The sequence below is a fragment of the Sabethes cyaneus genome, chromosome 3 (assembly GCF_943734655.1).
Source record: "Sabethes cyaneus chromosome 3, idSabCyanKW18_F2, whole genome shotgun sequence".
Lineage (NCBI taxonomy): Eukaryota > Metazoa > Arthropoda > Insecta > Diptera > Culicidae > Sabethes > Sabethes cyaneus.
Genome location: NC_071355.1, coordinates 79341254 through 79366794, shown reverse-complemented (window position 1 = coordinate 79366794; position 25541 = coordinate 79341254). Strand labels below are relative to the sequence as shown.

At 39.5% G+C, this 25541-nt stretch overlaps 6 protein-coding genes across 12 annotated transcripts in view; 3 read left to right on the top strand and 3 right to left on the bottom strand.

The window, feature by feature from the left end:
* Positions 1-7250, top strand: part of LOC128744468 (fizzy-related protein homolog) — a 33193-nt gene extending 25943 nt beyond the window's left edge. For all 6 annotated transcript variants that reach the window (XM_053841505.1, XM_053841508.1, XM_053841506.1 and 3 more), the window contains 3 exons: positions 1158-1391; positions 1455-1589; positions 4463-7250. In XM_053841505.1, coding sequence (XP_053697480.1) covers positions 1158-1391; positions 1455-1589; positions 4463-5155 — 1062 coding nt within the window. In that variant the 3' untranslated portion in view covers positions 5156-7250. The remainder of the gene's footprint in view (positions 1-1157; positions 1392-1454; positions 1590-4462) is intronic.
* Positions 7251-10283: 3033 nt separating this feature from the next.
* LOC128744309 (cytochrome b5-like) lies at positions 10284-11961 on the bottom strand. 2 transcript variants are annotated; one of them, XM_053841188.1, is made up of 4 exons: positions 11691-11961; positions 11539-11627; positions 11373-11444; positions 10284-10525 (listed from the first exon to the last, which is right to left on the bottom strand). In XM_053841188.1, exons 1-4 carry the CDS (start codon positions 11802-11804, stop codon positions 10441-10443), a joined length of 360 nt encoding a protein of 119 aa, XP_053697163.1. In that variant the 5' UTR covers positions 11805-11961; the 3' UTR covers positions 10284-10440. The 2 variants fall into 2 exon arrangements, with proteins under 2 accessions (XP_053697163.1, XP_053697165.1); XM_053841190.1 differs by lacking the exon at positions 10284-10525 and adding an exon at positions 10884-11118 and having other exon boundaries at positions 11691-11953.
* Positions 11962-12842: 881 nt separating this feature from the next.
* On the top strand, positions 12843-13751 carry LOC128744308 (actin-related protein 2/3 complex subunit 3). The gene is made up of 2 exons (XM_053841187.1): positions 12843-12999; positions 13102-13751. The coding sequence occupies exons 1-2, from the start codon at positions 12994-12996 to the stop codon at positions 13630-13632; spliced, it is 537 nt and encodes a 178-aa protein (XP_053697162.1). The 5' UTR covers positions 12843-12993; the 3' UTR covers positions 13633-13751.
* Positions 13752-14551: 800 nt separating this feature from the next.
* On the bottom strand, positions 14552-17166 carry LOC128742385 (uncharacterized). The gene is made up of 2 exons (XM_053838729.1): positions 16882-17166; positions 14552-16670 (listed from the first exon to the last, which is right to left on the bottom strand). Exons 1-2 carry the CDS (start codon positions 17000-17002, stop codon positions 15052-15054), a joined length of 1740 nt encoding a protein of 579 aa, XP_053694704.1. The 5' UTR covers positions 17003-17166; the 3' UTR covers positions 14552-15051.
* A 2469-nt stretch (positions 17167-19635) lies between these two features.
* LOC128739763 (zinc finger CCCH-type with G patch domain-containing protein) lies at positions 19636-21651 on the top strand (the record flags this gene model as incomplete). The annotated part of the gene is made up of 2 exons (XM_053835265.1): positions 19636-19656; positions 19719-21651. Coding segments are annotated over 2 exons (1512 nt in total), but the record flags the coding sequence as incomplete, so codon positions are not given.
* On the bottom strand, positions 21275-23763 carry LOC128741191 (uncharacterized). Its single transcript, XM_053836811.1, has 3 exons — positions 23592-23763; positions 23305-23535; positions 21275-23248 (listed from the first exon to the last, which is right to left on the bottom strand). Exons 1-3 carry the CDS (start codon positions 23660-23662, stop codon positions 21874-21876), a joined length of 1677 nt encoding a protein of 558 aa, XP_053692786.1. The 5' UTR covers positions 23663-23763; the 3' UTR covers positions 21275-21873.
* Between the last annotated feature and the right edge of the window lie 1778 nt (positions 23764-25541).

The following is a 25541-nucleotide window of genomic DNA, read 5'->3' as shown; positions in this document are numbered from 1 at the left end:
GCAGCACCTGCCTCGCAACCGTCCTGCACTAGAACAGCTGGCTGCGAAATAGTTCAAACAGAAAGCTCAAGTTCCAAATGCGAAATGTAGTATGAAGGCTTTGCTTTTTCTACATACATTTTATTAGTACAATTTGTGGCAGTACGAAGTTTATGAACACAGATGAGGAGGAAGACAATCCTATTTGTTTTTTTCTGCGAAATTTTGCATCATCCTGCCCATATTTTGAAAAAAAAAAAAATAAATAAAAAAAAACTTGGATTACTGAGAAAATAGCTAGCATTTTCATTAAATAAACTACGATGATTTAAGAATTTTATATTCGTTCATCAATTGGTCCATCAATGCTATTTAACAAAACATAAAATACTGCGATCCTTCAGCACAAACTACGCCAATGTTGAAAACTCCCATAGCGATAAATTCAATTTCCTGTAAAATCTGTCTTTTGTTTTCCTCTATTATAATTTATATCTTAATCATGACCATACTCAACCACGCCAAACACAGCTATGAGTAAGAAAAGGAAAAAATCCATCGATCGAACTGCAGCAGAATATGTTATGTGGAATTTATGCAATATGAAATTCTAAGAAACCCATCAAAACATTTAATGTTTCATATAAGTACCAATGAGTTCACCAAGCATTGTCGTCGATGTGCAAATGCTGAGTCGACACTTCGATTGCATGCACTCTATAAAATAAAAAAAAATAAACAGTGTATATTACAAAGCCGGAAGTCAACGCTCGGAAAGCCTGATTTGACACCATTTGTTACGATGGCATTGCGCCGTTGCACTTTCCTGTATTTTATTGAACTTTGGAATTTAATTTCAACTCGTTCGGAGACATTGCACGCACGTAAAGGCGCTTGCCCTAGTTTTGTATATGTGCATCTAATTGAATTAAATTCCCTTCTCCGTTTGTTTCGACACGTGACTATGGAACAGGAAGACGAAAAAGCTCATTTTCCATTCAAATTAATGCGTTAAAATCGTCTGTATGTAATAACAAAACTGAACTCTGGGATAGGTCGACAGTCTTTAAAAAAGCCTCTCATTTACACAAGAAACTTGCTACACTGAGCTTCGAAATGTACTACGTAAGATCGTTGAATCATTTTATTCAAGTTTATTTCTTTCCATGTTTTTTCAGGATTACAATGAGCAATGCCCATACTCACTGTCCCCGGTTAGCATCAAAAGCCAAAAATTGTTACGATCGCCGCGAAAAGCCACGCGCAAAATCTCCAAAATCCCATTCAAGGTGTTAGATGCTCCGGAATTACAGGACGACTTTTACCTAAATCTGGTGGACTGGTCGGCGCAGAATGTGCTGGCAGTGGGACTCGGAAGCTGCGTGTATTTGTGGAGTGCCTGCACCAGCCAAGTAAGTTCTATAGACACAAACATTTACGGTCATCTTTTTCTAAGCACATCTTTCTATCTTCAGGTCACCCGACTGTGCGATTTGAGTTCCGACGCAAACACAGTTACTTCGGTGTCATGGAGCGAGCGGGGGCACCAGCTTGCGGTTGGCACGCATCACGGATACGTCACGGTGTGGGACGTGGCTGCCAGCAAACAGGTATGTTCTTTTCGCTACCTCCTCGGAAGGGAGAAGAAGCAAAATTTACGTTTGGAGAGTTGGTAAATATTGATTGTTTGGCAAGAGGAAACATTGAAAAAACGATTCTTCTCTTTTTGAAGTTATCGTTCTGAATAACGTCCCACTGGATTGACTGACTTACAAAGTGCATTTGGCTTCTGGAGAGGGTAAACAGCAAGGCATACTTCTTTAAGTAAATGGTATATATATTCAGCAGTTCTTGATTCAAATTGATGTTTATTTACATTCAATCTAATGCTGCCATATAAAGGTGGATAAAATGGATCGCATCGCGCACCATTTTAAAAACTTAAGATAAACCATGCAGAAGAGTTTTCGTTATCGATGTCGGCAGGGCAAAAAACCTTGCGGGAATCTGCGAGGCGAAATATCGTGGCAAATAGGTTAAATATTCATGTTCCGATGGTACATGGCGGTCGCTCGCCCAGGGACATCGTGTGCATTGATTTTGACTAGGTTGTAATACCTATTTTTATTGAATTAGGGATCTCGTAATGACAGGTGGAACTTCTTAGTATGGTATAATAGTTAACAAAGCAAAATTTTGGTGATACATGCCGAATCGGAATTTGACTTTTCGATTTTTTATTCGGCAGACTTTTCAGCTAACTTTGTACAGGACTATCATGGGAGCATTGCTGCGATCCCATTAACTCTTATTATAGTATCTTCCAATGGAGATTCAAAGTCAAGTCGATCACTCCCACGCCGAACCACTTCTTATAACCATTTCTCCAGTAGTTTTATTGATACGGCTTTAGTGTACGGAGCCGAGTTTTCCTTTTATTGGGAAAAGCCTGCGGGGGTGATAATTCGGCAGCATATCTTCTGCTGTAGACATAAAACCTCTTAACTTTTCAGCATAAAATAACTTTACATAAGTGGGGAGCCGCAAAGTTACCGAGTGTGATTTGACAAGCTGGTGGTCATGGGTTCGAATCTTAGTAGAATCAAACCATTCGTTGTCAAGTGACTTTAGCATGGGTTTATTCTCAGCCCCCCCCTCATTTACCCTTCCTTCATGCTGAATTCTATATTTCACGCTGAAGCCTCTTGACAGTGCAAAAGTCCCTTTTATAGTTAAGTGTACTGGTAAGAGGAACGAACGAGTCTTCCCCTGGGACGGCTATAATATGGGACAGTACGGGCAGCTCGGAACGAGCGGGTAAAGTCGAGGGTAAAGTTTTGAAGGAAGGGTAAACCCCAGTACAAGCACGTATGAAAGATAATAAGCATATCGCTCACTCAATAGCGATTTATAGCAAAAAGAAATGCAGTGCGGGTCATACAGCAAACACCCGGGCGATATCACAATAGATCAACGATAGTGGTCGCAGTGATGAGTCCACACATGAAAAAAAAACTTTAAATAAAGTTAATCGAACAATATTAAAACTTAAGGCACGGGAGGGTATTTTCAACCCATCAAGCGATTGTACCTATTTTTTCGGTCTATGACCTAATTCTAGTGGAAGAACAGGTGGTTTTGACGTTCTTTCAATAAAAATAGTAGATTACTTACAGTCTTGAGAAAATAGTTATAACATATTAAAATTGTACAGATGTCAATTTCCGATGTAAAGCCCTTACAAGATTGGTTTGCCTTCTCATAGAACTTGAACGTGGCATGCCTGGAATAGATGGTGCAGTTCTTCACGAATGAGATCGCGCACGACGATACTTGATCCTCGTGGCAATGCATAGACAGTTTTTCCAAGTTTTTATTCCCTGTCCATCGCTTCCTAGCATATTCCATTGAACCTGTCATTTCGTGACTTTGGGCTCTCCCGTCCAGCGCTACAGCTGCGGCCTACCTCACGGCAGAGCGTTTCCTTCCCCTTCTGTCTTCTAGGGTCAAAGCATCCAACTTCACTTAGAAAAATAGAACCTCATTCAACAGACGCGCAGCACTCGGCAATTTGCAGGTTACCAATTGCTGAAGATCTAGTTGAAGAGGACCGCTTTGTTGCGAATGGTGTGCCATCGCTATTTTTTTTATAGTGGCAATTGTTTTACAATCAATGGAAGAACCGATAGAAAAAAGTAATGAAACAAAGGTGTTGATAGTGTCTCCAGGGTGAGACAAGATGTGAGTGGGTAAGAGCGGAAAATTAGGTAAGAGAGGGTTATTGAAGCTACGCTTATTCAGTATGTGTATCATTCCTCTTTACTCAAGCGGGGGGATCCGCCTGTTTTAAATAATGTTTTCGCTATTGTTATTTTAATGATATTTAGGAAAAAAATCCCCATAAACCAAAAATATATCATTATCTCAAATGCTATACCTACGCAGATTCAGCGTTTTGCAAAACGAAATATTCCTTATACTACCGTTTTTAGGTTTTGACTACTAGCAATTAAATACAGAACTGTCGTATTTGCTTTCCACTTGTTTGTTCTCAAACCAAAGAAAAGTGTCATTTAAGATTACGTGGTTGACCTACGCACCAAAAAAAATTATCTCGGGAGCGTGGGCAGTGTCTTTCAACAGGGGCTTTGTTGTTTAAATGTTTCTAGCAGGAAGCTAGTTATTTTGAAACGAAACGGAACCTGTCAAAGTCTGTGCAATTGAATTGATTTATAATAAGACTGGAAATTAAACCACTTTAATGCCGTTCCTTTAATCGCCACTGGATGGATGGCATCATTCGCGAAACGCACTCGAGTGTTTCGCAATGTGTCTTGAATAAACCATGCGCACTCACCTCCAACTACCAGTTTTTTTTGCGAACCTCCACGACGTGCTCATCAGTATTGTTTGATTTCGCCTAATCAATGAGCAACAAAAAGTGCGTAAACCAATGAATATCTCTTTTCGTTTTCGATTGTAGGTTAACAAATTGCAAGGTCATTCGGCTCGTGTAGGTGCCCTAGCCTGGAATGGTGACGTCCTCTCGAGCGGGTCTCGAGATCGTTTGATTATGCAGCGTGACACACGAACTCCGACGCAAGTGTTCGAGCGACGTCTCGTCGGTCATCGTCAGGAAGTATGTGGCCTCAAGTGGTCCCCGGATAATCAGTATTTAGCCAGTGGTGGCAACGACAATCGTCTGTATGTTTGGAATCAGCATTCGTCCAATCCAGTACAGTCGTACTCGGAGCATATGGCCGCGGTAAAAGCTATCGCATGGTCGCCTCATCATCATGGACTGCTGGCTAGTGGAGGCGGTACGGCAGATCGTTGTATACGCTTTTGGAATACCCTGACGGGGCAGCCCATGCAATGCGTCGATACGGGATCACAGGTTTGTAACCTAGCTTGGTCAAAGCATTCCTCGGAACTAGTATCCACTCATGGCTACTCACAAAATCAAATCCTCGTGTGGAAGTACCCATCATTAACTCAGGTTGCCAAATTAACGGGGCATTCCTACCGGGTTCTTTACCTGGCACTTAGTCCGGACGGCGAAGCGATCGTTACCGGTGCAGGCGATGAAACGTTACGCTTTTGGAATGTGTTTAGTAAAGCGCGCAGCCAAAAGGAAAACAAAAGTGTTCTAAATCTTTTCACCAATATTCGATAAGTAGCGATTAGTCTGCAGGAGATAGAATGATTGCCTTCGCACTTCGCCAGATGCTTCCATGTATTCTAGTTGAGATAAGCGACCCCAACCACCGGTAAAACATAGATGTAGCAGCCCCATACTAACTGGTGGCTGTTCGTTCCGCTTGGCTTATCCTTCCCTGTCTAGGCTAAATCATAAACTATCGTTTCTAGTAATTTATTTTCACGCTAGTGTATATTTGTGTAAATTATATTTTTCTTGCAGAAGAAATAGAAAACCAATTCGTAGTAAAGATTTATATATTTTGCGCCAAAACGCATATATTTTGCAACTGAGTTTAAAAAGTTTTACAATTAAGTAGTTCATAAATGCCTGTGTGACGGTATGAAAATGTGTTATTTTATTTGATAGAGTCTTATTTGAATGAATGAATATTTGTTCGATCGTTGGAAGTTCTCAAACAAACCACTTATTCTTGTAATAGATATATCAGAAACAAGGGAAGAGGGCTAATACGTAGAAATTTAACCATAACTTAAATACGCTGTATACGCTGTATGTGTTTGAATTAACAATATTTTGCCAGCCTCATTATGCATAATACAAATTTAGCTTCTGTTAAAAGAATTCGAAAATTTGTACCCAGATTACACAGAAGAACTTTAACAATGTGTCGAGCAAATATAATTCTTATTTTTGTAATTAGTTTGTGCTCAAAATTTTTAATCACAATTTATTTCGAAAAAGTGATTGTTGTTTCTTGACATTCATTGAAAGCTGTTCAAATATAGGACATAAAAAAGAAGTAGGGCGTGGGACAGTATTTTCGGTAGACTGTTGTGGTAGATGCAAACAAATACTGTCTATTGGTAATAAACAGTGATAGCTTTTTCCCCACAATATGGAGAACAGAGGGTAGGTACAAAATAAAAGCTGGCTGAAGAAACTAGCCCCGGAACCCTACGTCGGTCTTAGGTTTTTCCAAATATTGACAGAACAGAGATTTATCAATCCCGATTAATTTTCCTTGCAAAAAACGCCAATATATCTGCAAAGATAGAGAATCATCATAACCGCTATTCTATATTTCGAACGGATTGGTATTCCGAACGAAAGTTTTTTCGAATGAAATTCCCACCATCAAAATCAAATGGGCAAAACATCTCGTTCGAAACAAGTCGAACGAAATAAAGATTCGTTCGAAATACAGAATAGGGGTGTATGTGTAACTTACTCACAATATTTAACTACTTCGATACACCAATATCGATCTAAATTAAAAAAAAAAGAAAATCTGGCTCGCAAATCAGTAAACTAAGAACTCTACAACTTGTCTGTTTAAATATCTGAAAATCGATCATAAATTGTAACGAAGATGTCTTCTTTTTTATTCCTACGAATAAATGGAATGGTTTATCGAGGTAGTTAACATGTGTGTCTATTGTCTGTTATATTTAAAATCATAAGATAAGCTGCACGTCTGGTTCTTAACGTTCTAATTATAAATAATAGTTAAATTAATATCAGCAAAATTGTATGAGCGAATGACTGAAATTCTTAATGATAAATTAACCGAAAAACAGAACGCATAAACATTTCCGCGGAGCATTTGTTTTTCGCAAAAACCGTTGCGGAATAATCTATCTATTTCCCCAGCTCGGGACGTACATCGTACTGTATTAGTCATAGGTTTAACATGTAAATAGTAACTTTTAGTTTTTCATGTTTTCATGTATGTTGATTTGTACTGACTAAAACGCTGTTTGCAAATTCTGATAGTTTTTTTTACTTTTTGTAAATTTAAATTGTTTAATTGTCCGCTTAACCAAGTCATAAATACGTTGTCAATTTGCTCTAATTAAACTAGTAGTTTACTTATAGAGGATCTATATTTTGTTTCAATTGTTGTCAACCTCCGCGCAGCTTCACCAGAAGATATAGGTGGGTACCTATATCTAGAAATCACTTGTAATAGATCCCGTCAATAACTCATATGTTATTGAGTTATAACCAGCAAACATAGAAATTTTTTGTACTGACCATTTTTTCTCATGCGCAAATACAATATTCGTATAATTATAGAATAATATGCTAAGTGAATAGAATAAAAATACAATTGATAACAACTAAGTGTACTATCCAATTTTTTTTCATAGCAAATATTGAGAAGCACAACATACATGGTTGCAGCTATAATGAGAATAGATCTGATCGAAATTTAGAATACAAGCTACTAACTAATTAGATTTCGTTTTTATCAGAAAAAATAGCTTTTTCTCGTAGGGAAACTTCAATTCTTCTATTTTTAATTTAGTCTCTGTCCAAAACAATTGGTTCTCCACAGGTTCGGAACGCAGTTTGATTCGATTTTTCTCTTTCGACAGTACCGCTTTAACTAAAGCAGGATTTTCAAAGATTGTGTATGGCATAGCTGAGTAGTTAGTTTTAGTCTACAACTAGCTGATTGCCCGATCTCACTCAAGGCCCCTTTGTCACTCAGTCACTTGTAAATCTGTTTTTGTAACGAAAATTCTATCTACTCCCTTTGTCAGTTCCTCTCACGTTGTCCCTCAACCACTAGTAAATCTGTCTTCTTCTCGGTAATCCCTTTAAATCGACACAAAGCCGTTTTTACGTTTTTGAACCTCCCCTTTTTTAATGGCCACCCTATTCCCCCTTCCAGAAATAAAACAACTTGTACAACTGCTATCGTTCCAAATGCAAGAGAAACGCACCCCTTTACCCATTTGAACCTTTCTCTTCCCTTGTAAGAGACCGTCTCCCTTTTTTGTCAACCCCCCGGTGTTGATTCTTTTATGCCAAAAAACATGTATTGGTCAAATGCCGTTTGATGAAGACCAGAAGTTCCGCAGCTATGGCGGAACATACATTCATACTCACGTTCCTCGTCTCCCTACATGTTGGTTCCTTCCCAGTCAGCTCTCCCTTCTGTCACGTAGCTAATTATGCATCGGTTTGCTCAATGAAAGTCGCTATAATAACGAAACAAAGGTTTATTTACCATATATTTCTCCTCGGTGGAACCCCCCTCTTTTCTCAAAGTCAGTTGCAGAACTGCGCAATCGGTTTAAATGCAACAGAAACGCAATCCCTTTTACTTATTTAGATTTCTCCCCCCCCCCTTTTTGTCAACTTTTAGTGCTGATTCTCTAATGCCAAGGAACATGTGGTGATCGGTCAAGGCGTTCTGGAGTTATGGTGGATCATACATACAAACAAAACATACAACATACATGAATATGAATATAGGGTACTACGTACTACCACTTGCTTTAGCGGCCATATTCACTAGATCCTGTATGTAGGGCCAAAATGGAATTGGCCGGTAAGCAACCTCACTTACACGTACCAGGGGTGTTAAGAATCGCCTTCCAGGGACTAGATCCATGAGCCAACCGTTGCCAATCGAGCCAATGATTTTTGTTCGAATATATATATGTGTCCCACTGTACATTATACAAATGAAACACAAATTTCTGCATAACTCAAGAACTAGTCAATCAAATGGAACCAAATTTGGCATGTTGGTGTTTTTGGAGGCAAGAATTTTTTCTCTGGTGTTGTGAGACCCTTCCTCTTTCTAAGAGAGAGGACCCCCATACAAATGAAATACAAATTTCTTCATAACTCGAGAACTAATTAAGCAAATGGAACCAAATTTGGTATGGTAAGTTTGGCTTCACTACTGTGGTAGGGGGGTAAGGACTCTCATACAAATAAAACAGAAATTTTTGCGTAACTCAAAAACTAATCGAACTCGAGTAGTTATTGAATCTTCCATAAAACATTAGTTGATAACAAGACCACCAACAACTATCTCCCTACGATAAAACTGAACCTTGTCGTGGTGTAGGGCTTTTTAACTAATCAGTAAATGAACAGCGGTCACGTTTACTTGTGAATGTGGGTATATATCAAAATACTTTTGTGATTTCAAGTGGGACTCGGGGTAAAAATTTACCAAATGTGATTGTTGCGTTGTTCAGAAAGTGCTTTTATTCCATTTGAGAATAAGGCCAGTATGGGGATCTCTGATATTTAATAGATGAGTGTTTCTGGGATTCATCCCTATTTATCACAGCTGTCACAAATATCTCCGAAAAACGTCGGATTGTTTGGGTCGATCGGGGGCTTAGGGTTAGTAAGGGGATGTAAGCGGGATACCAGATCCGGTTGGATGCCGAAGGACCACTGTGTAGTGATTACGGGTAATAGCACTTCTTAGGTAGCAGATGGGAAAATCAGGTCAATTCGTGTCGTGTGTTCGAGTCTCGGCTAGGCGGTGCTGCTAGATAGAGTAGGATTTTTGCACTGGCCCCGTGGCTGTCCTGTGCTCTGATGGCCGCCTGCGGGGTCTGTCGATGGGAAGGGGTCGAGTCTTAGAGAGACGTTTAAGCTCAGAGCTTTACTGCACTAGCTCTTTAGTCTTGAGGGTTGGAAGGCGGGTGAGTCTCTATATTTTGACGCTTCTGTCGACTTCCGCGACCGTCCGGCTTGTGCTGCGCTCAATTTACTTTGTATCGTGGGACAGTGCATGAATGCTAAGGGGATGAAAAATTAAATTTGCCCTGATAAGGTGATAACCACTAATGCTCCGAAATTTGTCTTGCCTATTGGTTCATTTGTGGTTGTTTGTGTTGGAAAATTGAAAGCGGGCGCGCGGTTGAAGACCGGTGTCAGGCGGGGCTGACGAATTCTCCACTTTTTCACTGTACCACATATTGCAACTCGAGTGGTACAAAAAGTGCAAAGCACATTTACAAATTCGATCTATTATTTTTCTTCTCATCATCATCATTATATTTAAAATATGACATTCCGGCCTTTGGCAGAGAGATCTTAGAGTCCGTTCGTGGAGTCCGCGCAGGGCCGGAACGCCTCCGCCTGCGGGTATAGGCGTGACGGCTATGCTTGGGGCTCTACCTGTGTTTTAGTGGGCGACATTTCCTGTCTCGTCAGGTAGAACTGATGTTTGAGGTCAGAAATTTGCAAAACTCGAGATTGTGACAAAGGCAGGACAGGTCAAACTGTGACAATACGAAGTTTGTCGGGTATGGACGTGGTATGGACTGCCCATGCAGATAAGAGCAATTTTTGTGTGTAGCAAAAAGATTCTATAATATGGTATCTGGTGTGTTGTACTAACAGAAAACGTAACTATTTGCTTTATTTTAAACAATCGAAAACTATTACGTTTATTTAGTTTCTGTGTATATGTCGAGAAGCTAATGCTTAGTAGTGAATGATTGATACTTAGAACGACATCGCAATATGGAATATTTTTATTTTTTCAGCGCCTTGTAGATAAGAATTAGTCCCAATCCTAGGCCTAGAGCTGATCCAATAATGATAGCCATCCGTTGGCAGCTGAAATAAAACAAATAAGGCTTGCATCAACAATGTTATCAATTCATATAAAACTGGAAGCAGCTAAGCAACGTGATCTCACGTGTCACACAAGCTGATGCACATTTATAGACAGATGAGTCTTTTGACGTTTGCTTCAAATAAAAAAACAAAACTTGTGCATGAAAATTAAAATTCAAACTTTTGATTAATCTGAACTAAACACATTATTTAAAATTGTGTTTTCTATTGCCATAGGGTTATAGTTGTCATTCAGCAGCCCTGGAAAAACTAGTTATTTACTAACTGTGTAACAGAATAATTAACAGACCGATAGAAAATATTCTTTACAAAGTCATCCAAAAGAAAACGAAAAAAATATAGCTAGCAATTTTTTTATTTAGATAATAAAATAAGTTTGCTACTAAAAATATTAGAAAGCAAATTATTCGATTTCGGAATGTTGAAATAATTATTATAGCCTATTCAGGAAAACTTGTCAGCTACCGGAGCAGATGGGAGTACAAATGCGCTTTGTTTCAATTAGTTAGCCAAACAGTTTTGCTTTAAGTGAACCAAGCCAAGAACCAGTCGATGTGGACGAAGAGGGTGTACTGAGATTAACGATAAAGTGCAAAATATAAGCCAACATGCATTAGACTAAATTCTAGCAAGTTTCGCCTCGATTCTGCATTTCGGTGAAGCTAATTCGGATTTATTCCTAATTCTGATCAAGCTGGATGCTTTAACCATCTAGGATCAGAAATCAAAAATTTTGATCACAATCAATGTGAATTGAATCGTGTAGAATCGAGACAGTCTAACTTAGTAAATAAGTTAACTAGTAGGTATTTAAAGTCATACTTACTCTGTTTCTTTACTCTTTTTTTTACGCTCGGCTTCGATGATTTCTCCAACCAGGAACTGTTTCATTTGTTGCCTTGTGAACGAGAAAATAGTAAAATTATTGGTATTGACTTACAAATTACTGCACGTGGTGCAGCCCACTCAAGTGGATCGAAAATAAAACTCACTTTGCATCGGTGCTATGGCCAACATCGTTGAATTCGTTGGTAGCATCTTTTCCAGCTGACTCAAACAAAACCTCCTCTCCACCAGGATGCTATGAAAGTCGATAATCAGTAACACAACTAGGCACTTTCATTAAATCTAATGAATATCTCACCTCATTTTGGAATTCGGTGACGTCGTACACTTTATCATCGATAATAAACCATAAATCCTGTTGAGTGTTATGTTTTGCCACTTCAGCTCGGCTAAATTGCTTAAGGGAGGCCATCTCAGTTTTATAATGTTGAAATAGATTTAACCTCTGCAAAATTCTGAAAGTGCTATTTCTTGTTTTCCTATACAAAGGCGAATTCCAGGCGAATCGAAATTGCAATATAACTTGTTGATTGTTTTGTGCTCTAGGAGATCTGAGATTCGAATTCGAAAGCAGAGAGAGACACAGACTGGCTATAGTAGTACTAGAGGACTAGACACATCATTCGCATGACGCAATTGCTAAAGTGCCTATAAGTCAAGTCTTAAGCAGAGTGACGTCATTTGGAACCAAGTTCTGAACTTTCGCTTCTGAACCTTCTGAACATGGCTTTAAGTAATAAGGGTTGCTAGTGTGTGACTGTATTGGTGGTTTGTGTTCATCGGGAAATGATTTCGCTATGGGAAAAAAATTTGGCGATGAATACAAATCGCGTATACGTATACGCGGCAAAGTGTGTGTGCGATAAATGTCAGCAATCTCTATAGTGATTCTCGAAGTAATAGAGAAACGACGAATCTATCATAATATGAACATGTTGCATAAAAATGTTGATTGTTAAGTCTAGATAGAATTGTGAATTTCGCAAATGTAAACAAAACGAGTGACGAGTGACGAACAAACGAGTTTTGCTGGGCCAGCATAGGAAAATCAACTCTCACTCGGTTTGTTTACGCTTGCGACATTCGCCCTTTTGTTAATTGTATCTTCAAGTATCAAAATAGCGGTGAAATGTGAAGAATCTAAGCAGCATAATGTTTACAATAGAAAAATGTGCTTCTAAAATATTGCTGTTGCAGTTGCTTGAAAACCGTAGTAATTGAAGTGCGACTTTCGGTTTTATTCTTGTTCTGTGTAACGCAAGTGGTGCGCTGTGTAGCACATCAATGTGCTGCGTACCACGTGCGACGTAGTTACGCTACACAGAGCAAGAGTAAAACCGATTGTCGCACGGTTTTCATCTGCAACAGCAATAGAGTTTATCAAATGCTGTTGATGTTGCCCTTAGTTCCTTTCGTTAAGTTGATTGTCAAAGTTTATTATCATTATCATTTATTATGAAACGTCAAAGCTTCGTGGACTAGGAAATAGGAAAGGAACAGCCTTTACAAATTCTATCGAAGTTTTCAATCACGGAGATTTGTTTTTCATAAAAAGAAAAGTAGTGCATCGTTTGTGCAACATTCTTTCCCTCGCACATAAGATGCCGGTATGATTAAAATTCACACTGCGGACATATTAAGAAAATGATGACTATTAGTCATCAAACTCTTTAAAGGGTGTGTCTAACTTTGTAATATTTTTTTTCTAGGCTTATCATTCCCAGATCAAAGATTACTCCCAATCTGTGGGCAACATGGCAATTCTTCCACTGCGAACACAAGCGCGTGGTCCGGCACCGACTAATGCCAATATTGAACAGGATATCATCGACGAATCATTGTATTATTTCAAGGCGAACGTATTTTTCCGCACTTATGAGATCAAATCCGAAGTAGATCGAGTTTTGATCTACATAACACTGTACATTACCGAATGCTTAAAGCGTCTGCAGCGCTGCTCAAATAAAAATCAAGGATTGCAGGAAATGTACACACTAGCTATCTCCAGATTCGATATCCCCGGAGAGGCAGGTTTTCCGCTCAACGCAGTTTACGCCAAACCGTCCACATCGCTGGAGGTGGATTTGATGAAACAGTACTTGCAGCAGCTCCGCCAGGAAGTTGGCATTCGAGTATGCGAGAAAGTGTTTTCTGGTGAAGATGGAAAGCCCAGCAAATGGTGGCTCTGCTTCGCCAAGAAGAAGTTCATGGACAAGTCTCTATCGGGACCAGGACAGTGAATGGTAGATCTATTGACATTTGATGCATGTATAAGCGAAGTATTAGAAATGGTTTATAATTTCTACCAGCAAACAAAATACACTCCGTGAAATTCCGCTGTTGTTTTATTGAAATCGTGAGTAAAACGTTCGCTGCATTCTACTGCGTTTATTACACCGATTAGTTTAGTTTAGTTTTACGGACGAGGTTTTAACCAATTTCATTACATCGATACTCTGCAAGGATAGGTTGGTCACATACGTTCTGATATTTCGGTTAACCAAGGTGGCATTTATTTTTTCTTAACCCTCTCTGTCCCATGGTAGCACAGGTGCTCCATGACTTCCGATACTAAAATTGGCCGATAAAATTTTTGAGGCATTCAATATGGATATTTTGATTTCATAACGTAGTAAAAACATTGTTTTACAAGCTGTATAATTGCGTTTGACGAATTGCTAATTAATAGCTTTTTACATTATCAAAAACTGTAAACCACCGAAACACCCCTGGGACAGAGAGGGTTCATGTGTTTTGGTTAACCTCCCAGTTGGCTCCGAGATACAACACTGGTCTAACAAGCCAGTCGATGCATGTTCGAATTTCGAGTGGAACAGTACATATAGGATCGTAGCACTAGTCCTGCGATTGTCCTATACCGGCATGTACTTCGTTGGTAACCAAGTGAACGTCCATTTCGTTACCAGCGAAAATTCAAAGATACTGGAAAGTTTTTTTTTCAGCAATTTGAAGATGGTAGCTAGCTCTACAAATGCCCTATACACAACTTTCAGAAAGCAGCATCTAGTTTTAGGATTTCATTTTATCGGATTGACTTAAAAGCTGAATGCTGAAAATTACTTTTTTCATCAAAGTTCTTAGTAGTTAGACAACCATGAACTGTTCAGATTAAAGAAAATTACAATAATGTTTAAGTCAATACTTTTATTGCCTCTTTAATCATTTTTTATTGCCTAAGTATAGATCCCTTAGCAACCTGTCTTGTAAAGAGCTATTCATCGTATGTCATTAGCTTCCAGTCGCTCTTATTTCAGTTTATTTTTTCTTCCTTAAATAAACAGTATGATCAGTTCTCACAGAGTACATATTCAGACTACAACGTAAAACTTTTTAGCTTCAAATAAATAATTTCGAATCGATTTAAATAAATTAATACACATTGGACACATACACCATAGAATAGATATAATTTGTTCGGCAAAGCTTGTCAGTCCGAGGGAAAGTTCTCTTCGAGAGACTCGATTTGTTTGCACTAATTAAACCTAAATATGCAATTTTCACTACCATGAACTTAAATATGTACCCTTCAGTTGCTTGGTACTAACCGACCAGCATTGCGTTGTGCTCAGGAGATCGTTTCTGGGGGTTTACTAGTAAGTATCAGGTATAATACTTTTGGGGAATAGATCAAATACTTTCTAGTACAATTCCTGGAAGTATGGGTGCTTCAGAGCTTCCTCTGCGGAAATGCGATTATGAGGATTGATTTCTAACAGCTTTTTAAGCAAATCATATGCGTTGTCCGAGTATTCATCCTCGGAGAAATCTCGGTTAGCCTCGGAATGTTCGCAAAGACATTCTTCTAGGCGTTGTTGGCAGTAATTGCAGCTATTGGCAAACGTTGAAGTTAGCCCTTGCGCAGCTTCTTGTTGCTGTCTTTCGCGTTGGTGGCGAAAGCGGTGACGGAGACGCATACAAAGTTTCCGCAGATCAAGCGGCAACTTTCGCTGGCCTATCTTAACATAGCGTCCCAGTTGATTTGCAGTCTTCCTGATGCGGTGATCCCCAAACACCGTTATAATTTCGGCCAGTGAATGTAAATCATCCGAGTTCTTGAAGAACGGATAGCAGCGCGAAAGGATGCTCATAAACATTACCCCAGCAGCCCAGATGTCAACTACGGTTGTTTGTTTCGAATACTTCAACAGGACTTCTGGTGGACGATAACCAGGAGTTCCAGCACGTGACGCTTGCATTTCCTTTTTAACTAAGCAAATGTTGCACACGTGGCTTTTGCTGTAACACTCGCAAATAGCGTTTGCATTAGTGCTATTTCCGACGGCAACAGCATTGTTATGTTGCTGATTTCTTGTCCCTACCGCTATTGTTCTTGGTGCCGATGGTACACCCGGAGAAGAATGTGTCATTATTCTCAACTGTTGATGTCGTTGAGCTACCATCATGCTAGAACTGATGTCCAGCACCGTTGACTTCACCTGGCGAACTAACGTAGAACTGTTGAGATCCTTGGTTATATTCGAGAGCTTATTCGGTGAGATAATTTGATTAGATTGCTTGAGAGGTGTTTTAAAAACTGGCGGTGATTGCACCTGTTGTTGACCAGGCAAGTCACCACCGATCGATAGTGTGCTGTTTTCTAAGTTATCGTTAATTTTTTGTTTTTTCTGCTGTTGTTGTACTATTATTTCACTACCCTGTTGGTTTGTTTCCTCTCCGGCGGTATTTGAGAGACGCCTTTTTCCAGTCTTATATTCAGTCACCGCTTGACCACTTATGTCATTCATCTCTCGATGGAAGCTAATGTCTTGGGCCAAACCGAAATCAACTAACAAGAACTTCTGTTGCTTACGGTTATACAAAAAGTTGCTTGGCTTGACGTCTCGATGGATAACATGAAACTCGTGCACTCGTTTCAAAGCGATTAGCAAATTACGCAAATAAAGTTGCGTCTCAGCAGGACTCATCTTGTCATAGTAGTGACTAAACTGATCATGCGGAATGTACGGCATAACAAACGCAACCGATTCTTGGCGGCGCAGACACAAATCGACACCGACCACATTAAATGCTCCGCCAATCTGCAACATGCAGCGTAGTTCCCGTTCGATGCGACCTGGATGACTAGTAGGAACCACATGTTTGATGGCGAACAATTTTTTACGCTCCACCGGCAACCGCTCATGACACTTGAGCGAACCAAGAAACACCGAACTGAAGGTGCCATGGCCAATCTTACGGTGGATATTAAATATGTTGTCGATATCCGGAATTTGCTGCTTGAGATTAGCGACTAATTCTGCAAAAGAAAACATTTGATAAATTACGCAGCCGGTAATCGATTATGCTAGAAATATTTTTTTGTTAAAAGTTATCATCTATTTCTCATTCTGTAATTGAAAATCTTGAAATTTTTCCTTATAATTTAATTGCAACACATTAGCATTGCCTACGTCACATTCATTGCCAAAAATTTCCTCACTATAAGCCATGCTACTATAATTACTTACTTTCATCCTTTTTTGGAACTTGGCTAGTTAGCAGTTCCGCTAATTCTGCCGTAGCTCTACGTTCCTCAACCGATTTCGTCGATGCATTTTCACCATTCTGAACCTCGTTGATAACCTCCATGTTTTTTGCTCTGATGCCTGTTGTTTACTACACGATTTTTATTTAGTTTGAAAGTTACAAGATTTTCTAAAACATAAACTATTTAACTAGAATTTTGTACTTAAGGCTGAATGTTACCAATTTGTAAGCAACGAGAAAAATCGAACGAACTCGGCTTACAATCGCAGATGGTCGGAACTGGAAAACAGAGAAAATTGCGTTCTTTGTTTCTTGATCTTAAAGGCTTAAACACAATGTAAGCGATTTTGGCTGCGTTGCGGGTGTTTGACAATCATCTGTCAATTTTACGCAACATAAACGATAATAAATTAATATCGTTTTGTTGGGTTCGTTGTTTTTTAGACTTACACGCTCGTTCATTTTTCTCTGTTTTTTAGAGTATTGCAACGCTCGTTGCTGGGATTTTACTTGCATTCTGTCTGCAAGTTCCTTGTATATGTCACGTTTTTTATGCAATCTCCAATACTATGGAAACATCCATGACTGTTGCGCGAGTGTAAAAATGTAAACATTCTTTAATTTTGCAGATCAGCTGATGTGGAACATAACTGAACGGATTCAAACTTTTGTAGTGGCTTGCGGCCATAATTTGCTGAAGGTACCGGCTCAGAATACTTTTTACAATCGTGAACTCAGAGGCAAACGTTAACTTCATATTGGTTGAGCCGTTGCCAAGATTGCTCTCGAACAGTGTTTCGACTTGATAAGAATCTTTCCGTTGGACATTCTCCCTGAAGTTTGCGAAAACTGCGAAGCCGTAATCCATAAAACTTGTTATCCGTTCAGTTATGTTCCACTTAAGCTTATCTGCAAAATTAAACAATGTTTATATTTTTACACTCGAACAACGAACAATCATGGATGTTTCCGTATACTAACTCTGTCAGGGCGAACTTGACGCTCCTGCAATGAATGTTAAAAGATTGTGCCCAATATCCGCCATTATCGCTCGTGGAAAGCTGGATAAGGTGCATAGTGTTCTAACCTTGTATTGTTGTTGCAGTTGAAAACCGGTGGTGCGCTGTGTTCGCACATTGATGCGCTACACTGAGAAAACTTTTCATATAGTTTCTATGTGTCCCACACATAGATTTTTGCAATGTGCCTAATCAATGAACTTTATATGCCACACAGTTATAATTTATGGATACGCGAAACTTTTGCACATACTGTACCGCCCCGCTAATCCGACAAATTTATAGCCGGATTAGCGAATTTTGACTCGATAATCCGACAGTCAAACTGACGTCAGTGTGAGTTTGAAATGTGGTTTTGTTTACATCCATACGTAAACAACTCCGGAAATTTTTGAAAATATCTGTCGAAAGTACGCAATAACTATGTTTTATACTCGGTAATGCTCAATTTCGTCAACAAAATACTTTAAAATTCTTAGTTAGTGTCGAAATAAGCGCAAGCACATCAGTCTATTGAGAGTAGCAATGAAAATATTATAGCCATGGCTAAAGTGAACGTATTGTCGATTGAGAGTAGCAATGAAAATATTATAGCCATGGCAAAAGTGAACGTAGTTAGAAGCAGCACCATGTGCCATTTCCATTTAGTTAGAAAGAGTGCCATTCTGACTTTAACGGAGACGCCAAACGAAGGTAGTGTTCGATTGAAAGAAGTCAAGTACAATACGTTTTAATTCGGAATTTTCCGGAGTAGCGAGATCCGGACTATTGAGTCGTCGGATTATTGGGTGTCGGATTAGCGGGGGGATACTGTACTATTCATATGCATATATTTTTTATGTGTTAATTGCACATACTATTCAAATCCGTATAATTTCTATGTGTATTTCTTGGCGGATTGTGTTTATATGCGGCACATGATAATCATCTAGAAGTTCATATGGAAATTTACCATTAGTTATGTGCAGATTATTTTGAGTGTATACAGCGCACCACGTGCGACGTAGTTGCGACACTCAGAACAAGAATAAAACCGAATGTCGCGAGTCGGTTATTACGGTTTTCAACTGCAACAACAATACGAAAACCACAGACAAACAGTCATTAAGTCCACAGAGGACAGAGGTTACAGACGTCACAGAAAAATGGCGACGCACCGCCGGGGGGTCGGAACAGAGGCCTTAAAATCTTTTTATAGCACCCCATCGACAGGAAACCATATTTTTGCAACCAACATCTCAGCGTGAGCTAAAATGAAATAGCATTTCATGCTTGGGTCCGAGGCAAAGTTTGTTATGGGCTAGATGAGATGTTGGCTACACCTATAGGCTACACGAAAAATGTATTGGAATGACATTTGTGACAGTGGGGTGGCAAGAGATCGTTTAATGACGTCAAGCGAATTTTACGTGATATTCACAGTTTTGACAGAGTATCTTTTTTAGAGTGTAAATAATCGTGAATGATTGTCAACAAAAGTGCCAGAGGTCAGAAAGTATGTTTAATATTAAATTATTTATTTTGCTTTCTTTTTCTTGCACAAAAATATCAACAGCTTCGGCAAGTCAAAGCGCTCAAAGTAAATTTAATTTCTATTTTCTGTTTTTCAGCTTTATTACAAACCAAGTTGATGGTAAACAATATAAGCATAAAAATCAATCTTGCACTACGTGCATGATTTAGCCAGATCATGAGTTCTATAACTGAACTCATTCTATCAAATTGTATACAGAGCAGGTAAAAATCCATAGGTATTAAATTTTCTATCGAACAGCAATTATATTTTTGTGTATGTTTAGCTTTCTCAGGTGGAACATGCTCTGGCTACCACGGAAAACCAAAGCGAACGCAACGAATTGGAAAATCTTAGAAATGATTTAAACGAACTACTTCGACTGACCCGCGAAACTCTAGCTCACGAACATGGTCCGAGCGCGAGCGCACCCGCTAGTTCGGGAATGGAAAGTGAGTTTGCGGCTTTCATGGCCGAAATTAACGGCCTAGATTGCGATGACGAAATTCGTTCGAACCAAACGCGTTCATCGACTGATGAATCGGAAAATACAGCAGATCTTATAGGAAGCAAGTGCTCTGCTCCACACGTTCACCGCTGGGGCTCGACGGCATTCCATAATGCTCTAATATGCAGCCTAGATTCATCGGATAGGAGTAACATCCAAATTAAAGTATTATTTATTAATCCGACTCATCAAGAAATGGTACCTTGCCCTTTTTTTCTGGAAGGTGAGTGTAAATTTGACGATGATAAATGTCGGTATTCGCATGGAGAAGTTGTAGCGTTAAGTGAACTGAAAGACTATCGACAGCCACGATTTGACTTACTGGGGAAAAAAGGCTGGAGAGTTTTAGCGAAACAGAAAAATCGCTTATGGGCTAAAGGGGCTGTCAGCGAGGCTGATTTCGGCAACAAATCCTGTAAAATAATTATAGATGAGGGCAAACGGATGCTGGAGCTACCGTTTGAAGATATATTGCCATTAGAAGAAGAAGGCGATAGTGACATACTTTCAAATTCTGACGATTGCTCGTCCGCTGACGACACTGTAGACGATGCTGCTGAGTTCCGTCAGGCTGAGATAATCCAACGAAGTTTGCTCAATCCAGTTCCATCGCAGCGACTGGGCGAGTGGGAACAGCACACCAGAGGAATCGGTTCTAAAATAATGATGAAAATGGGATATGTTGTTGGTTCGGGACTTGGAACTAAAGGAGAGGGAAGAGTGGTGCCGGTTAGTGCGCAGGTTCTTCCACAGGGAAAATCGCTGGATTACTGCATGGAGCTGCGTGAACGTGCAAACGGAAACAGCGATCTGTTTTGCGTAGAAAAGAAACTTCTGCGGCAGAAAAAAATACAGGAAAAGAAAAATGCCAGGCAAAACGCGAAAAATAAACGCAAAAGTGAAGACGTTTTCAGTTTTATTAACAGTGAAATATTGGGTAGCACAGTGAAAGATTTACCCAGTTCATCTAGTAAGAAACAAATACAAACGACAACCACATCGCAAAAACTGGATCTGCCGAGCTGTTCATCGAAAAATTTAAATATCGCCAGCTTGAAGTTATCGGAGCACACACGGCGATTAAAGGCCGACATAGACAGGCTAAATAGTTCTCTAGCTCGACATCAACCTGGCACACAAGTTCACTCAAATCTCAAAAAACAGATTGCCGATAAACGCTCCGAAATAGCACAAATACAGGCCACCGAGAAAACCATCGACCGAGAGCAACAACTACGATCCGATAAACGAAAAATGACAATATTTTAGAGAATACTATGCAAAGTTGACTGTACATTTGCTTTATTACGTATCATTATAAACATAATGTATTCATCTGCGTGGTTCTGCACGGAAAACCTTTCTGGTAAACTAAATAATTGAAGCAACTTCAATTTTTTAGTTTGTCAATAGTAAGTTAAAGAATAAAACATTCTTTGAGTCATTATCTGGACCGTAAAATGGAACATTTGGAGTGCTTCGATTTCTTCTGATAGTCACTTCCGCATCGTCATCACTCTACTCCATTTTTTTTTGTATACCAGAAGAGCATCAGGCGGTGGATAAGCAACGTAGGAGAGCTATTGAATACAGTCAAAAGTTCTTGTTCAATTTACAAACAATCAATATTATTCAATTCTTTGATTTAATAATTTTGCGGAAGTTGCAAGTGTCCATCTAAGACTCAAAGTATCACAATATGTTATTCAAACTTGACAGTATGATTATTTACTACAGAAAATAGGCATAAATATCCAATCAAAACTTTTTCAATGTCAAAAATACGTTGGCAAGTACCTTCGTTTTTTTATGATCATCTAAACTAAAATTAAAATCGTTCTGTGGCTAGACTTTTCGGGTTCATCCTTTGGTACACACTATACAGCCTTTCCGGCTTTCGGTATTCCTTCTTTCCTTGCACTTCCGATGTAATCTATTTCGCTAACCGGGATTGGAGAGCCGCTTTGGTTTGTTTCTTAATAACCTCTCCAACGATTTGCAGTACACGTGGATCATTGATTTCCTCACATATACGATGAAAACATGTATTCATAATATTTTTTATGACGTGGTCTTGTTGCTTTTCCTGTTGTTCGCTCTGAGCAAGTTGCGTCTGCTGAAGGGTAGTGATTGTTGATTTACAGTTTTTTAGATCGTTTTCCAATGCTAGATTTGTCTGCTGTAACGAAGCTTGCTCTTTTTGAGCTGCGGTTAGTTGTTCCTCCAACAATTGAATATTTTTGGAATTTTTTTCAGCCAGCATCGTTTTCTGTACAAGCTCGGCGCTCAATCTTTCGATTTCTTTGATATCCTTACAGCTATTCTCCTTACTAGTTTGTACATCTTGTCGTAATTGCGCTACTTCATCTTGCAGTGATTGGCATCGTTTATCCGCTTGCATCAGCAGCTCCTCCGTTTTCATTAACTGGGTACTAGAGGTTGCTTCCATTTCCAAGTTCCTTATTTTTCTTTTCAACATGTGGTTTTCTTTTTTATGTTCCAATATCGTTTCTTCCAAATTTAGAATAACTTCGTCTCTATCGAATGTTGATTTTTTTGCTATTCCTAAGCCAGAGGCCTCAGATGGACTTAGCAAATCTATTTTATCGAGTACTCGCTCTAGCTTTGATTCAATTTTGGATAAATTCATTCGCAATTCTGTACCTTGCATGCGATTTTCGGCCATTAACATGTTAAAGTTACAATCATTTGAAGTCTGCATCAGATTTTGACCGGCTATGGCTGTACTGAGTGCGGTTGAGGAAGGTAACATCTGCATTCCGATGGTAACTGGATGAATCTTACTCCCACTACCTGTTCGTCGATGTCGCGGGATGGTTTCAATTCGAACGTCTGTGTCTGATGAGTCACTGATTTCGGTCCTAAATTGTTTGTCCTGTACTAATATTGGTTGACCTACTTTAGCTATACGTGTTAGTAAATTAGTCTTTTTGCGATCTGTACTATCAGAGTCAGGTTCCTCAACTATCGGTATAGTTGTTCTTGAGGCTGGAATTGGTCTGCAGACTGCTACGTCATCTTTGCGCTCTTCGACTTTGCAAACCTTACCGATAGTACTGCAGAAAGTTTTCTTTTCTGCTAGTTGATCAAACAAGACACTCCAGAAACATTCATCATCACTGTGAAATTGAAGATAGTTGTGATTCAAAAACATCTTGGTGGATGGAGAAACATTAACTGTAGCTAAAGCATCGGTTTTAGTTCGATACAAGAGAATTTTGTAGTTGTCCTCAGATTTCAATAGGGCTAGCCCAAGTTTTGCCTGGGAAACATTTTCAGTTCCTACCCTGGAAACAAAAGCAAACATCTGAAGTTTGATCAACGCAACTTATTTTTTACTTACAGTTTGTATGCAGTAACAACGCTGGCCTGTATCAATACCCAATTTGCCATCGGTTTGTTTGAGATTTGCTTATGCCCATCTGCCTCTTCTTGCTCCGTAGAACTAGGCGGGATGTACCTAAAGGCTGATTCATACCGATCGGAAAGCTGACTTGATTTAGGTGAATTTGCGGGTGTTACTTTTTTTAAAGGCCGACTACTCGCAACACCAAAAATTTTTGCCAAACTAGAACTACGGTTGATAAAACAAAAATAAATTGGTACACAGTTGAATGTGATTTAGCATACCTAGCAGTCGGTTTAAAAAATTCCTCGTCATCATCCGATTTACGATCATTTTTGTTGAAATTTAGAGGCATATTTGAAAGTGCACTTTATCATAAATTATGTATACACAATTACAAAATTACAGCAGCACTTATCCGCCTGGGCCTGATCCAAATCCGCCAAATCCATAATAATAAAACGTAAAGTAAACAAAAGAAACCACTGTCACTGTCACGTTCACGTCGTCACACAAAACAAAAATTGGGAGGGTTATTGATATTAATCGATATTATTATCAAATAACCGCCACGTATCGATAATATTATTAGGCTACCGGCATTTCTAGATAGAATTAACAAAAGGGCGAATGTCGCAAATGTAAACAAAACGGGTGAGAGTTATTTTTTGCTGGACCAGCATAGGAAGATCAACTCTCACTCGGTTTGTTTACGCTTGCGACATTCGCCCTTTTGTTAATTCTATCTTCATTTATGATATCGATTGTGATACACCCAAAAGTCTTGCCTAAAAGTCCATTTATGTTACTTTTGACGGATTTCACGTCAGCGAACATCATTTGCAACGTATCGTAACGAAACGTCAGTGATGGTCGCAGGCATTTTCAATGTGCGCATTCACACGCGTTCGGAACGTCAAGGCACTCGTGTGAGTGCGCTCATCGAAAATGCATGGGACCATCACTGACGTTCCGTTATGATACGTTGCCGATGATGTTCGATTGTTCGCTGACGGTCAGTGTGATTCCAGCTCAACAGTGCAAAATGCGGTATGTTTCATTAAATGATTATCACATGTAGTCTAAATAGTCATAAAGGGGCAATAACCAGTTCTACAAATGTCCTACATGCAACTTTGTCCAATTTTTGGTGTACCGATAATAGAGGTTATGCTGGAAGAAGGTACTACGTACGGTCATTGGCGGGACTAGGAAGGCGCTAGGTGGGGCTAAACTTTCGCTAGAAGAGATTTAGCCCCCCTCTGGAAAAATGGATTTGGTCGACCAAATAAAATGGCGAAGAAAATGGGCTATAGGCCACCCTAGAAATGAGCGCTAGTTTCGCCAATGCATAAGGTCATGGTCTTGGAGGCGGCGAAGTCGACTAGTCTTAGACCGTTTTCGTTCGTTTGCGGGTGAGTGCTGAACCGTCCAATCACCGCACCGGTTTAAATGGTTTAAATTCGTCTTCCTGACCAACCTGAGTATTATAGTCCCCGATAATGATTTTGACATCATGGGTCCTATTCTCACAGTCACTTCACCTCACCTCACTTCTTTCACTTTCCTGTTACCTCACCTTACAGGCCCCATTTGATTTGTACAGTCACCCAGGTGAGCGGAGTCACCCAGATGACTGAGAATCGCAAATTGTCACCTCACCTAAAAAATTTAGGTGAGGTGACTGTGAGAATAGGGCCCCATGTCTTGGGTAGCAGTCGTATTCGCGCTCCAACTGCGCTTGAAATTCGTCATTGTCATCATCGGTACTTTCAAGGTGAGGGCTGTGCACAGTAGTTATGCTAATATTAAACAATTGGACCTTGATTCTTAATCTGCACATTCGGGGATTGATCGACCACCACCCGATCACCCGCTTTTGCATCTCGCTCATCACTATAAAAGCTGTGCTTAGTTCGTGTGTATTTCCACAGCTCTGGTAGATAGTATGACAGTGATACGTACGAACCATCGTTCCTTTCCAGCATACCTCCTGTAGCGCTACGATGTCGAGCTTGCGTCTTTTCACAAGCACGTTGGTACTTCCGAGGAAATTTAAAGACCGACAATTCCATATTGCTAATTTCCAATCGTTAGTCCGTTTTCGTCGACTGGGTCTTTGCCGATTGTTCCGATTAGAGTTATTATTAGTTACGGAGTTCATTGCTTTGATTTTTTTAGTGGTTCAGGCTTCTAAATCCCCAACCAACCCTACAGTATCGCCGGAAGGCCAA